The sequence below is a fragment of the Pantherophis guttatus genome, chromosome 5 (genome assembly GCF_059756535.1).
Source record: "Pantherophis guttatus breed Tessera chromosome 5, ASM5975653v1, whole genome shotgun sequence".
Classification (NCBI taxonomy): domain Eukaryota; kingdom Metazoa; phylum Chordata; class Lepidosauria; order Squamata; family Colubridae; genus Pantherophis; species Pantherophis guttatus.
The window spans coordinates 98,314,280-98,329,580 of record NC_142067.1 but is presented as its reverse complement, the minus strand read 5'-3'; the positions used below and the strand labels follow the sequence as shown (position 1 = coordinate 98,329,580).

The following is a 15,301-nucleotide window of genomic DNA, read 5'->3' as shown; positions in this document are numbered from 1 at the left end:
TGCTTCTGTGTAGACAGAAGCATGCTCTTTGGCAGAGCCATTCTCTCTTATTACTTTCTTCCTCGAAAGTGAAAAGAGAACACTTACCTTCTCTACAATGGTATTCTACATATTGAGTGTGCAAGGGTACTTTTCGTTTCTTTTCAATAGTGGGAGTGGGCATTTAAACCTGATGACAGAAGGATTGGGGGTGGTTTAAAGCTAATTTTTAAGCGAAACTGTCAGATAATGGTAAGAACAAAGAAGGGAAATAAAGTTTGGAATATTTTTAGTAGATACGTGTTTCTTTGCATTTAACAGATTGTTACTAATCCTAATTATCATTTCGTCGGTAACTCCTTATATAAAGATGTTATTTTAGTGGCTTGGGATCCTGCTCCTTATTCTTCAAATTTGGATAAGGTAAGTCATAAATTATTGTGTTGACACCACTGTGTACTTTCTTTATTCAAAAGAAATGAGCTTCACAGTCTTCCTCAGTTTTTCTTTGCCAAAACTGAATCTGTGATAGGAATTGTTAAACCATTTACGGGATATAGATTTGAATGTTGAAAAGCAATGTTGTTTTTCATATATCATTGAAATGTATTCGCAAAGCAGAAAATGACTAACCCAAAGATCTTGTCAGTACATAGTTGGACTTTAGCCATTTTTAAATATCTAGCTTTGGGGAGTTCTCTGTATTTCCATTTTTTAAAAATGTTTTCTGATTCATACGTGCACACATCTATGAACATTTTCTATGTATCCCACTATTCTTTTTCAAGATAAGCAAAGTTTTAGAAAAACAGCAATAGTAAGCAAAAGAAAGAAAGAAATGAAATAGTAGATAGCAAAAAAGGCATGATAATGAATCATTCACTATTTTATCAAACTTGTTTCCACCCTGCTTCACCCTCTGCCTTGTGTTTCTTTAAACTTTTCCCTTTTATAGGATATCAATTCAGCCACAACTTTCTTGAACTTTTCTTTCCTTTCAGTCCATGTATTTTTCCTTCATGTATGTCTTTTGCAGTTCAGCTCACTTCATTCATTTTATTTGCCCAAACCTCTCATCATACTTTTTTCTGTACTAATTGTCAACTCTTGTATTTGGTCTGCATTCATTCAGCAACTGTTCAAAGTTGTGACAACGCTGAACGAGTGATACTTATGATTGGCCCTCAAAGTTTTAGCCATTGCAGCACACCCGTGGAGTGTGACTGCATTCAGGTGCTTGGCAACTGACTCACACTTCCAAATGTTGCAGAGTCCTGCAGACGTGTGCACAAGCAAAGTCAATGGAGAAGCTGGCAGGGAAGATCATAAGTCACTCCTGTCCCTTTTTCTCACAAGGAGCCTGATGCAGAGCACGAGATCCCAGGAATCTCCTACTCCTTAGTACATTCATGCCAGACATACCCTCCCAGCCATATTGCATAAAGCTCACATGTGCTCGCATCTCCTTCCCAACTCAGCTTACTCAATAGGACTCACTCACCCACTGGCCTGCTCGCGAGCCACTCGGGGCGTGTAACTTCCTGATATCAACTTTATTGATCTTGCTTGTTGAAATCTTGCAGGAAGACACATGTCCAATCACGTGAAGACCTTGCTTAACAAGAGGATTGGCGACTGCACCAATTGATAAGCAATATTGTCATGTGACATCATGCTTTATGACTCCGTCTCTTAACAATGGAAATTCTAGTCCCACTTACCGTTTAAACAAGGACTACCTGAAAATGCTGCATTTGGGATTGCTGTTTGCTGAAACTATAAATATGAAAAGTAATTTGTCATATCCGGGTACTTTTCTGTCTTACCCGCTTACATGATATCATTACAAAATCAAATAACGGAATCTTGCATCAAGAGAGAATAAAATATTATATTATTGCTGTAAAGTACAGCCTCAAATTTTGTCAGCATTTTCTTAAAGTCATAAAACCATAGGGCTGGTAGAGAACTCAAAAGTCTTCTAATCCAACCCCCTGCTCAAGGCAGGAGCTTTATACCATCTCAGTCAAAGGGTTTATTTATATTCTAGAATTATCTGGAAAGTATATCAAAATCTCTGTTCTAAAATATAGGTAGTCCTAATTTAATTACCACAATCGAACACAATTTTTTTTGTCATAATTTTTTATAGTTATTGAGTTGCCACATGACCTATTTTGTGACCATTTTTACAATGGTCATAAAGTGAGTGACTATGTCATTAAGCAAATGTGTGGTTATTAAGCAAACCATGTGGTCATTAAGTAAATTCATTCTGAATGAATGGAACACTGGCAAAAACATTGTCAATCATAGTCACATGACTATAGGATCCTGCATCCTGTGCTAAATTCAATCAAGTAGCCAAGTGCCCAAAATGCCACCAGGCAGCCCTATGGAGGCTATGTGGCTGTTATAATTTTGAGGATGGGTCATAAGTAACTTTGGGGGGGGGGTGTCATATATAATTTTGAACGGTCATTAAGTGAGGACTATTGGTAGTTAATAATGATTAAAATAGTGATAGCTTTTTAAGTCAAAGATGTAGGCTTCTGCTGTGCTATACACCAAGATGCATTCATGTTTACAATGATAACAATGTGATACCTTAGATAATTTTTGGTGTATGCTAAGCATTCTAAGAATTTTTTTATTTCCCTGCTAGTGGTATAAGAATCCAGACTACAACTTGTTTACTCCATACGTACAGCATCGCAGTAAGAATCCAAACCAGCCATTCTACATTCTTCATCCAAAATTTATATGGCAGCTCTGGGATATTATTCAGGAGAACACTAAAGAGAAAATACAACCCAACCCTCCTTCGTCAGGTTTCATTGGTAGGTATGGCCAATGGTAGATTTTCTCATGAGTTGTGTCTGTGTAAATAATTATTTATATAATAAAACTTGAAAACTTGAAAATCAAAATGGTAAAAAAAAATTACAGAAACTGATGGAAAGCATGTTGTTTAGTAGTCATATCAACTGCTCTTATTTCCTAATTTTTCAACTGCTCTTATTTCCTAATTTTTCAACTGCTCTTATTTCCTAATTTTTTCAGGACACCTGGAATTTCTGAAAAAAATCATTTATTATTGAAATGTATGCCACAACTTTTGTCTATGGTGGATAAGAAGCTTTTACTTGGTTTCTTACAAAGATAAAATATAAAATTAATGAATAATGACTAAAGTGATAAATCATCTTACCAGGTCACAGTTCAACTCTAGATATGAAAGTATTTCAAGCTATGGCTTGCTGGCATTTGGGAATTAATTGAATATTTTAGCTTAAGTGGCTGAAATTATAAATAAATTTGCATAAAGATGTTTCAGTGATATTTGCATAAACATCAAAGAATTTATGAAACATAATGCCACAATTCAGAGCATACAGATAGTGTCTATTTTCTAATATAACAAGGTCATCCAGCTGGCTTTATGCCAAAGGCAGGACTTGAACTGGGACTTGAACCTCCCTGTTTCTAGCCAGGTGTCTTAACAACAGCATCAGACTGGCTCTCTTGCTATTAGTTGGGTCATCTGTTTACATAGTCTTATTTTCTCACTGTATTCTGTGACGTACATTGCTAGAGCCTGCAGATCACTAACGGTGTCATTAGGATAGTACAGATAGATTATTGTTTCTTCCTCTAATTTTAAACCCACAATCATCTTTGAATCATGCTTTCTTCAATATATATTCAGCATATAGGTTGATTAAATAAGGAAAGGGTATACAACTTTACCAATGTGAAGCCAATCTATGCCGTGGTAGTGCAGTGGTTAGAATGCAGTATTGCAGGCTAATTCTGCTGACTGCCAGGTGCACGTTTCTCACCGGCTCAAGGTTAACTCAGCCTTCCATTCTTCCGAGGTCAGTAAATGAGGACCCAGATTGTTGGGGGCAATATGCTGACTCTGTAAACCACTTAGAGAGGGCTGTAAAGCACTGTGAAGCAGAATATAAGTCTAAGTGCTATTGCTATTCTGTCAAGACTGTGGCTTCTTGTCTAGTGTATAGGTTTTGTAAGAGGACAATGAAATATTCTGGCATTCCCATTTTTCTAAGCATATTTCAAAGTTCGACATGATCAATGCAATCAAAGGCCTTTTTTAATGTAATTGTGCACATATTGATTTATTTTTGGTATTTTTGGGGTTTTTCAATTATCCAGAATCTACCAGCAATAATGTTTCTTGTTCCTGGATATTTTTCAAAGCAACTTGATGATTTGGTTTTCTCTCTTATCACATAGGGCTCCAATCTTTATTGCATCATCCTACACATTATTTTGTTAGAATGTGAAGTTAAGGACATACCTTGCAGGACAGTCTGCTTTCTTCGGTATTTGTGTGTAGGCTGAACTATTCCAGTCTATTAGCCACTGTGTCATTCTCCAGATTGGCTGGCACAGTTTAGTTAGAATCTTTACTGATTCTTCTTTTGTAGCTTACATATTTCTATAAATATATCATCAATACTTTTAGCCTTCCAAATTGGCAATGAAGACTCCTAATTTGACTTCATCGTCTAGTACTAGAAATTCTTATAAATAGGTATTCTTATAAATCTCTATTATGCAGAATTTCAGAATACTATCTTTGGTTGCTCTGCTTGGAGTCAGTTAAATCTTTTAGTATACAAATTTGAAGTTGGAAACAAAGAGTTCAAAAATATTTTTGGAAGATTTTTTTGTTTTCATGTTAGTTCCCAGGTTTTTTAACATTTTCATTGAAATACTCTTTTTTTTAGCAGCTTACTGAAATTCCTGAGATCTTTGTCTTTTTTGGCATTAGGTTTTCTGGGGGTAGAGGTTCATTTTCTGAGCTTGTGAGTTGGTTTCCGAGCATTTTGTTACCAGGCTAGGTAACAGCTTTAGTGGAATTTAGGGATGGGATAAAGATGAACAAATAGAGGGGTGATGTAGTACACAAAATAGCTAAATGCTGGCAATACTACTTGCAGCCTTTTGAGAGATTGAGAGACATATACATTCTAGCAATCAGTTCAGAAATAAATTGATATATAATTTGAGCTCCATTTGCACCAGATTAAAATATTGACATCACTATGTTTAAAAAAAGGTTTTGATTGCAAATCTGCTAAGAAACATGAAGGCGAAGACTCTCCATTTTACTTAGCTATGATAGATACATGTATCTATCACATGTATCTTCAAGATACAATATTCCTCTCAATGCCAACAAGTGGGAGAAAAGCCATTCTATTCATGTCTGGCTTTGGGCTGTGACCACTCGTGGGAAGTGACTGTTGAATTACACAGGCTTTGGCTGTCATCCAGAAGGGAAGTGGTTTTGTCCTTAAACAAATCCAGACACAGAAAGATTTGCAGCACTTTAGAGGCAAAGAAATGAAACAAGCAGGGATGTAAATCCAGCCTCTGTCAGAAACACCATAAAGCAACTGCTTCCAAATATTCTGATAGGTGCTTTGTATGTACCCATGCATGTTTGAAATCAATTTCTTATTTTGGTCTGAAAATACTGTTCAGCCCTGTTGAACAGAAATACTACCTCAATGATTGCAATGAAGTTTTCAGTTATTATTATGGATTTCTAACTTGGGGCCCATATAATTCACAAATTAAGATTATAAATATGTGATTTTTACTACTTACTGTGTATTTGACCAGAATGAAATAAAAGACATTAATCCCATATTTTAAAAGAAAGGAGCAAGTATTGCTGATCCTTGTTTTATAAGTTTCAGATATATTTTGTTTTAAATATTTGAGGAAAAAATCAACACCTTCAACATTAAGGAAATACCGTCTGGATTCCCATACTATCCTTTGAAGTAGAGGCTGGGAATTTTTTTCATTACAGATGTTGCTAAACCACAATTCCGAGCATCCTTCCCTAGTTAGGCTGCTAAGAGTTAACAGTTTAGAACATGTGAAGGATCACAGAGTTCTGTCTTTGCGTTACATATCCATTGCAATATTTCCAGGGGTGAAATGCTCCCAGTTCGGACCGGATCACTCAATCCGGTAGTGATGGAGGTGGGTGGTTCGGAGAACCGGTAGCAAAAATCCCTGCCGCCCCCCCCTCCCCCCGCCCAGCTGAGCCGCACAATCATCAGAGGCTTTCTTTTTACTTTTAAAAGCATTTTTTTCTACAACCTCTTCAGCCGAAAAAAATGCTTTTAAAAGTAAAAAAAAAGCCTCTGATGATCGCGTGGTTCAGCTGGGATCCTCAAAGGCTTTTAAAAGAAAAAAACCCATTTTTTCTTTTAAATGCCTCTGACGATCCAAGCTGAGTTGCCTGATCGTCAGAGGCATTTATTTATTTATTTATTTATTTATTTATTTATTTATTTATTTATTTATTTATTTATTTATTTTTATACCGCCCTTCTCCCGCAGGACTCAGGGCAGTGCACACCCAAAATAAAACATAGTATACAAAATTTAAAAACAATTTAAAAACAATTAAATAATTTTGGCCCAAATAATTTAAAACAACCCAGATTAAAACCGAATCAATTAAAACTGAGAGGATGAGATCAAGCCAGCCCGGCTAGATGGAATAAGTGTGTTTTCAGGGCCCGACAAAAAGTCTGGAGGTCTGATATCGTGCGTATCTCAGGGGGTAGGTCATTCCAGAGGGCTGGTGCCGCCACAGAGAAGGCTCTCCCCCTGGGGGTCCCCAGCCGGCACTGTCTGGCTGACGGCACCCTGAGGAGGCCCTCTCTGTGCGAGCGAACCGGATTTAAAAGAAACAAAGTCTCTGCCAATCAGGCAACTCAGCTGGGATCGTCAGAGCCTTTTGAAAGCATTTTGTAGAAATGTAGAAAAAATGGTTTTAAAAGTAAAAAAAAAAATTGGCCACACCCATCCAGTCACATTACCCCCCCCAACTAGCCACGCCCACAGAACCGGTAGTAACAAATTTTAGATTTCACCAATTGTTATTTATTTGAGCGATAATGATTACCTGGTAAAATAGTCTATTACTGAGTACTGTGATTGCAGAACTAAACATTAAAGAAACTTTTTTAAAAAAATAGTTACTAATGAGTACGAGTATGAAATTGGAATAGGCTGTAGTATAAATTGCTTTTTGGCTTTGTTTTTAGTTTCTGCAGTAACAGCATTCATAGCTTGGAAGTGAGGCAAAGCATATTTTATAATATTATGTAGAAAACACATTTACAATGTGTAATTTCTTTTTTATTATTATTAAACTTATATAGCCACTCATCTTACAATGTTGACAATTTTTATTTTTAGAGTTATCTTCATCTAGAGACTGTATATGTTTATAAAAAAATTACCTTTTATGATAAAGTATTCAGAGCTTTTGCATCTATTGTAAAATGGCATATTTGAGTTTGAGTTTAAAAGGAAAACAACTTTATGGCTTTACTATATGTAAATATTAGAACATTGTCTTTTGCCAACTCTGTAGAACAGGAAGAACAGGAACAATATATTTTTTTCCAACAAAGGAATAAATTATTTTAAATAGATATTAAATTTTCAGTTGATTAAACTGCACTGAGCAGTGAGCATTAAAATATTTGCAAATGTGGTATTGTAGGCATTAAAGTATTAGAAATTATATTGCTACTTTCTATTTTGCAAAAGGGAGAGTTTGGATAGCTCAGGTCCAAGAAAATTAATAGTTCTTACATAATAATAATAATAATAATAATAATAATAATAATAATAATAATAATAATAATAATAATAATAATAATAATAATAATAATTTGCTAATTATTTAATTAGCAATAATTAAATAGCAATAATTTGCTATGAGTGTTATGCTACACTCCATACATATTTTCTGAGGGAGAGAGAATCTGCCTGAAAATATTCAATTGCCACACACACACGATAAAGGAATCACATGGCACACTTTGAAAGGCTATCTTAGCCCAAACAGGATCATCTGCATGCTTAACAGGTGGCTTCAATTTAACAACTTCCAGTGATGGGAGTCTACTGATTTCTTTTGCTATATTGCATATTGAATCAGTATAGGAACAAGATGCAAAACATTTCAGTAATCACCTCAGTCCATATCAGAAAAGCAGCTCTCTTCTTCCTCTTCTCATCTGGAAGAGATTCTTTGTGATGACTAAGAAGGTCAGAGGCTCAGGCCTATTATTGTGCTATCAGTGAGAAAGAAGCAGCCTTCAGAGACTCCTTCTCATAATTTGGGCTTCTGGGACTGAACCTTCAGCGCATAAAGACTTCCTTGTGAAGTTTTTCCTCTCTTTATTTTTAACATACAGTAGCTAGGAGAGCCTTGGTTTCTCTTCCAGCAATGCAAGGCTAATAGCATTTACATAAGTAGATACATGAGCGTGCACTCCCCCATAACTTTGTCTTACAGCTCTGATGATATTGTATGCAGTAAAAAGGCGAAAATCACTTTGAAGCTCTAATTACAAAACTGAGGAAAGAATTGAAATCCAGAAAGGGGTTTCTTAAACCAGCTTCATTTCTAGCTAGTTTGCACACGGCATTCAAGCATCTTAAGTCTGCAGTGTAAAAGACCCTGTAAACAAAAGAAATGCCTTTCTGCGGCCTCCAGATATTTTCAGACTATCATGTTGCTCCCTGAATCTCCCACAAGGGCATCTCAGCCAATCTACAGCCTTGGCAACAAAATCTGACCCTGAAACATTGTCATCATAAGGTAGATAGGCTAATTAAAGCAAGATTCAGATAGTCCTCAGAGATCCTCTAGCCAACTTTCTTATCTAAGCAGGGCTTTTGCAATGTTTAATCTGTCATAGCCATCATTCCTTGGAACATAAAGAAGAACCAAGAAAGCCTTGGAAGTCAATCTATTCATCTAGAGTTACATCCCAAGAAGCAAAAAGAATTGACTCATCTGAGTATGGAACCTGCAATCCCAGGGTTTTTTTTATATCAACATTATAACCAAGCCTGTCTTGGTAAGAGAACCAAGAATTTGGGAGGCACACAAGCATAATTTTCCAAACAGACATTCCCAGAAAATTCTTTATTGAATCACTATTGCCTTCATTCTGGATGAATGAATGATCTGGGCTTCTTTGGCAATTAGTTAGCCAAGAAGAGATTACTGGACTAGATGGGCCAGAGGTTTGATCAGAAGGGCACTTCCGAAGTTCTAAGCTGTCAGAAAGTAGATATGCCCAGTAGCTGAGCTGCTACAAAAAGGAGCAGCTGTCAACAAGTTGCATTCACCATCAGCAAATTATTATTCTTCAAATATATTTATTTGTCAGCATTCAACTAGGGAGTTCAATATGTGTATATGTTGTTTTTATGCACTTTTTAATGTCTTGTTTAGCTTTGCTTTGTTTTTACATTTTTTTCTCTTTTTTTGAGTTTATATTTTAATTTTGTGAATAAAAATTTAAAAATATTGAAAGAAAAAGGAGCAGTTAACAAGTTGCATTCACTGTCAGCAAATGTTGCGACATTCTTAAAGAAAAGACAATTCAGATAGTGTTTTCCATGCACTAATATCCAACTGAATTATAAACAAAGGTTCAACTTTATTTTTCCATATCTTTGTTTTTATCATAGTTTAAATTCAAAGTATAATTGTTTACATACAAGTTGTCCTCAACTTACAACAATAGTGGAGCCTGCCCATTTCAGTCTTAAATTGTGATGATTGTAAAGAGGGTTACCCTGTGACCAACCTAATTTTACAATCTTTTTTGCAGTGGTTAAGCAAACCAATTGTTGATTATAGGCTGGTTTTCTGCAAAAATGTTATAAAACACTGTTGCATGACTGGGACGCTGCAAATGGCCATAAATGCAGGCCAATTGCCAAGCACTCAAAATGTGGGGGAGGGGGGTGTTAGGCAGCCATTGGAACTTTGTGATTGAGTCATAAATTGCCCTGGGAAGGTCCATCATAACTTTGAAAGCTAAGCGGGACAATTTGGGATAGATAAGAAGCAGTGGTAAACTTTATACAAGTAGATTACAATAACAGTTTGTTCACAGAAAATTTTGACATTTTAATCTTGCTGTTTTATTATTGTTTTACCTGTTAACTATTTTGTCATTAATATAGTAGATAGATGACAGGTTAAATAGATAGTTAGTAGTTTATAGTAGTTAAATTAGTAGTTTAAAAATTTGGGGGTCTTTAATATTGTTGTAATATATATAGCAGTATTCAACTGGGGGGATAATAGGTGTAGATGAGTTAGTGGCTTTTAATGCACTTTTTTAATGTCTTATTTGTTTAATGGGGTTTTTTTTAATTCTTGCTGTCTTTTATTTTAACTTTTTTAAATAATAATAATAATAATAATAATTATTATTATTATTATTATTATTATTATTATTATTATTATTATTATTATTATTATTATTATTATTATTATTTTATTTCTATACCGCCCTTCTCCCGAAGGACTCAGGGCGGTGTACAGCCTATTAAAAGCACAAAGACAGACATCAATTAAAAATAATTAAAATTATTAAATAATTTTGGCTCAGATTTAAAACCCCAAAAATTTAAAACACCCAATTTAAAATCATTACATTGATAGCCCGGCCTGGCGGAACAGCAGGGTCTTGAGGGCACAGCAAAATACACGGTCGGAGATCTTATGCATTTCCGGGGGCAGTTCATTCCACAGGGCAGGGGCTCCCACAGAGAAGGCCCTCCCCTGGGTGTTGCCAGCCGACATAACTTGGCCAATGGCACCCTGAGGAGACCCTCTCTGTGGGAGCGGACTGGCCGGTGGGAGGCTATTGGTGGCAGAAGTTGGTCTCGAATAAAATAAAAAATAGAAAATGATCTTTGAAAGCTGAGCTGTAAATTGGGGACTTCTTTATTCAGGAGATTATATAGGAATTTGAAGGAAATGCCTGTACAGACCCAGTGCATGCAATGGGAGCACAATGTTTTTTTCAAAAGTTCAACATTTCACTAGATCCCATTTATCCTTAAAGTCCGATGAGAAAATGGAATGCCTTGTCGATTAAAAATAATGCAGAAATTTATTACTATTTTAATAAAGGATTATGCTTATCTTGCAGCACAGAATTTAGTACCATATTCTACTTTTTATTCTAATACACAGTTATGTTATTTTCCTGCTTATGCTGTACTTCATGCTCCCAAAATTAACATCATCCAGATGTGTTGGTGACTCTGGTTTCTGGTAGTTACTATTATAACCAGGTTGAAGCATGATTTTGTCCTGGTAACCAAACGTATAACAAGGTACCATAAAACGTTTTTAACCTTAATTTTGTGAAAGCCAATTCCCTTTAGAAATGTTTAATTTGACATTTGTATATGCAGCCATGAAAAGAAAAAGGGAGTTGACATTATAATTGCATATTCCAGTCTGTGGCAAAACTGCAGTTATGTTTGTGCTTTATTTTTAGGGATTTTCATCATGATGTCCATGTGCAGTGAAGTCCACGTGTACGAATATATTCCATCCATTCGACAAACTGATCTTTGCCATTACCATGAACATTACCATGATGCAGCTTGTACCCTGGGGGCTTATCACCCTCTGCTTTATGAGAAACTGCTGGTGCAGAGGATGAACACAGGACTCAAGGAGGATTTATATCGGAAAGGGAAAGTGGTTTTGCCAGGGTTTCGGTCAGCGAGATGCCGACGACGATTCTGGTTCCCATAAGAATGATACCTTTCTCAAACAATGTGCAATAAGGTGCTATAGTCATACTGATAAATAGCAGAAATACTTGAAAAATGGATCCTAGACTAACCAGTCTTAAGTCTACAGTGTGTAGTTAAGTAGCAGGCATGACAGAAATTCTTGTTTCTAGGGCCTCTTATTTTTTCTTTGCAAGGTTTTTTTTAAAGATGTAGCTTTTTGAGAAATGCAAAATATAGTGAAAATAAACTTGAGTATTTATATGTGGTCTGCCAGAAAACGTTTCTACTTACATGTGTCATATTAAAGCCTTTTAGAGGAAGCATTTTATTAGTTTAGCGTAATCCAATAAAATAGTTCTTAGAACAAAAATAAAAATGGAATGATAGCAAAAAGTTCTAGCCTAGGATTTCTATCCTTTCCCTCTTCTAAATTTTTTTAAAAAGAACAATAAAAAGAACAAAAACTGGATGTGTATTTAATACAATGAGCCATATTCTTTTCATTCTTTATTTCGTCTAGTGCTAGAACATGGCATCCCAGTCTTACAAGTATTTTGTGCTAGTCTATTTTAAAATGCATTAAGACTGTATTTGATTAAATATATAGATATATTTATAAATAGATAGGAAAGAGTAATGAGAGAAGCTACCTATTATTTCAAAAAACAGTTTATTATTTTGAGCTGATGCATTAGCCAAAAAACCCTCTAAAAATCTGCAGGGGGAAAAAATATCCTGCAGAGTGGAAAAGAACATGGTTTATATGCAGGAGATTTCAAGTTAAATTCCAGCATCTCTAGCTAGGGCTGGGGGAAAAAAGTCTAATCATTGCCAATAAATATTGGATTAGATCAGGGGTGTCAAACTCCTGGCCCATGGGTTGGATACATCACACACTGGCCACACTCACCCCCCTTTAGCAAAAGGGGGAAAAGTCGTGATATGTCATGTGATGACGTGACACCGTGAGTTTGAAACCCTTGGATTAGATGGATCAGTGATCTATGAAGGAGATTGTTTGCTTAAAGCAACTTATACTGATTGAGAAATATTAAAGTGCTGCTTTTGCCTTTGACAATTTGTCCAGGTTCCGAGCAGGGAAAATAGATATAGAAACTGATACTGATATAGATCATTGAAAAATGTTTATTAGAACAAACTACATCTAATCAATCATCCATTTTTATTCCAAAAACAGACAAGTTGATGCCTCAGGGAAGTTCAGATGTAGAGCTTAAAGCTTATAGACCCCTACGGAGACAGAGACTTCCTCTGAATCCAATATTTGGGCATTAGCTAACCATTTTCTTAAATATGAAGATCTGTTGAGCTGCCTTTCCTAATTGCAAGTAAGTGTTTGGCATTACCAAAAATATTTACTTTGTACCCTGACTAAAATTATAACTTTTAAAAAAATAGTTTGGGTCAAGATGAACAAGGTTGGTGTTTCAGAACTACATAGGAAACACTTTTTTTAAAAAAAGCTGGAAACACTATTGTTTACTAACGAAAATAATTTACATAGTACACATTTTTATGATATGCGTATCATAAAAAGTATCATTTGATACATAGCAGTATACTTCGAACGGTCACTTTAACCAAATGTCATTTGATATTCCTTCTAGGATTTTTATTCAGTATATAGTGCCAAATTGTCTTTTTCCAAGTATTGCCTGTTTTCCAAATATGGACTAGCACAAATTTATGGATGCCATGATCCTACTTTTGAACTAAACTTTGTTTTCTTATTTCACCATTTCAAATATTCCAATGCAACCACTTCTGCCATTGAAGTTGTGGTTGTTTGTTCTATCAATTACAAAAGCCGCAAGCTGTGACGTTTAGAAATATATTTTCGGCTCTTCTTCTGAGATTATTGGTTTTACAAAAGAAGAGCTCCTGTATATTTTACTCCTATGTAATCCGAGGGGAGAAATAAGAGAAAAAGAACAGGAGGATATCGGTATGCCACTCTGTTCTTCCTAATTCTGTGTTACTAATTTTTAAAAATGTCATGAGTAGAAGAAAGCAGAATGAATTATAAATTATTGGAAGTTTATTTCTTTTGAGACAGTAAATGAATGTGAACTAAATGTTAAATAGAATGTGTATATTTTTAGGTAACCTTACTATATATACAAAGAGAGGGAGAGAGAGTGCATTTTGGTTTATCTATAAATACTGCATTATTAACATTTGTACTATAATTCAGTGAAAAATCTCACGAACGCATGTAAATTCTGAGTTTGCTTTATTTGCTGGTTTAAAGAGCAAATACAGGTAGTCCTTGACTTACAGCTACGACTGAGCCCAACATTTCTGTTGCTAAGCAAGGCAGTTGTTAAGTAAGTCATGTCCTATTTAATGACCTTTTTGCCATGGTTGTTAAGCAAATCACTACAGTTAAGTGAGACATGTACTTGTTAAGCAAATTTGGCTTTCCTCATTGATTTGCAAATGACAACCCCAGGATCCTGGGTCGCTGCAACCATCATAAATGCAGGCTGAAGTTTTATTGTGTGGCTGTGGGGAACTGGTCATAAGTCACTTTTTAAAGTGCCATTGTAACTTTGGTCATTAAATGAATGGTTGTAAGACAAGGACTACCTGTAATGTTTTTTTTAAAAGGCAGGGATTGATTGATTGGAAAGGTAAGTTTCAGTTGATACAATGACTATACTGATAGCCTCACTTACATCTGTATTGATAGCGATACAGGTGAAAAGCTGCACTCAACTCTTTTGGTAAATTCATTTTCTGTTATTTTATGGTCTATACTTTCCACTGTGAATTTTTTAATGTGGTGCTCTCGATTTTTATAAATAATGCCTTCAAATTGTGAAATTGAAATGTTTTTATGTATATTGCAGGGAATTAACTATTGAGCCAATTTTTCGTTGCTGGACAAAAACACAATATTCATTAAATTGTATTCTTCTAATCTTATATATAATTTGAAGGCGTATTTAAACTATCATTGGTCTTCCCATTAGCCTTGCTTTCTGAAATCTTGTTTTTTAATCATAGTTTATATCCAGCATGTGTGCTCTTATTCTGTCAGTTTTACACTTTAAAAGAGTAAAACCCACTTTAGACGTAGAATCCAGTTTCCTATGAATTTATGATGTTAAAAGATTAACATCATAAATCTTACATTCAAGATTAGGCATTCAAGATAAATTGAAAGTGGGGTCACTATTTGTTGTAATTTTAGAAGTTAAGGTGCCCAGATAAGATTTTTCATTGGCCTGGGAGAAGAATTGTGTACTCTCTGTGGTCTTCACAGAATCTACAGTGTTGCTTAGTTAAGTCTCTGATTCAATTTCTCTGATGGAACCTGAGCTGCCTTGAACTCTGAAAATTTAATTACTTTTAATAATGAGTACAAATAGCCCTATTCATATATAAACAATGCCTTCTTATGAATCAGAAGAGTTTTCTGGGTTTAGTTCTAAAGATAATATTCTAGTACTCTCAAAAGGATTTACTTTCAAATAGAAAGTTAATCTTAATCTTGAGGCAATTACAAAAATTGGAAGATGAGAAGTATTTAGTAGTATCATTTCAGTTATATAATGGTGGGATTAGTACAAAAAGTCCCTGGATGACTTTGGGCTAGTTGTTAGCCTCAAAAGAATTGTTGTAGAGGGATTTAAATTGAAGAATAATGCTTTGTATGTTGCTTTGA

General features: G+C 35.2%; 1 protein-coding gene across 3 annotated transcripts in view; it reads left to right on the top strand.

The window, feature by feature from the left end:
- The window catches only part of ST6GAL2 (ST6 beta-galactoside alpha-2,6-sialyltransferase 2), a 69,723-nt gene extending 56,715 nt beyond the window's left edge, over nt 1-13,008 (top strand). For all 3 annotated transcript variants that reach the window (XM_034419506.3, XM_034419523.3, XM_034419514.3), the window contains 3 exons: nt 301-402; nt 2,645-2,819; nt 11,367-13,008. In XM_034419506.3, coding sequence (XP_034275397.1) covers nt 301-402; nt 2,645-2,819; nt 11,367-11,629 — 540 coding nt within the window. In that variant the 3' untranslated portion in view covers nt 11,630-13,008. The remainder of the gene's footprint in view (nt 1-300; nt 403-2,644; nt 2,820-11,366) is intronic.
- The last annotated feature ends 2,293 nt before the right edge of the window (nt 13,009-15,301 follow it).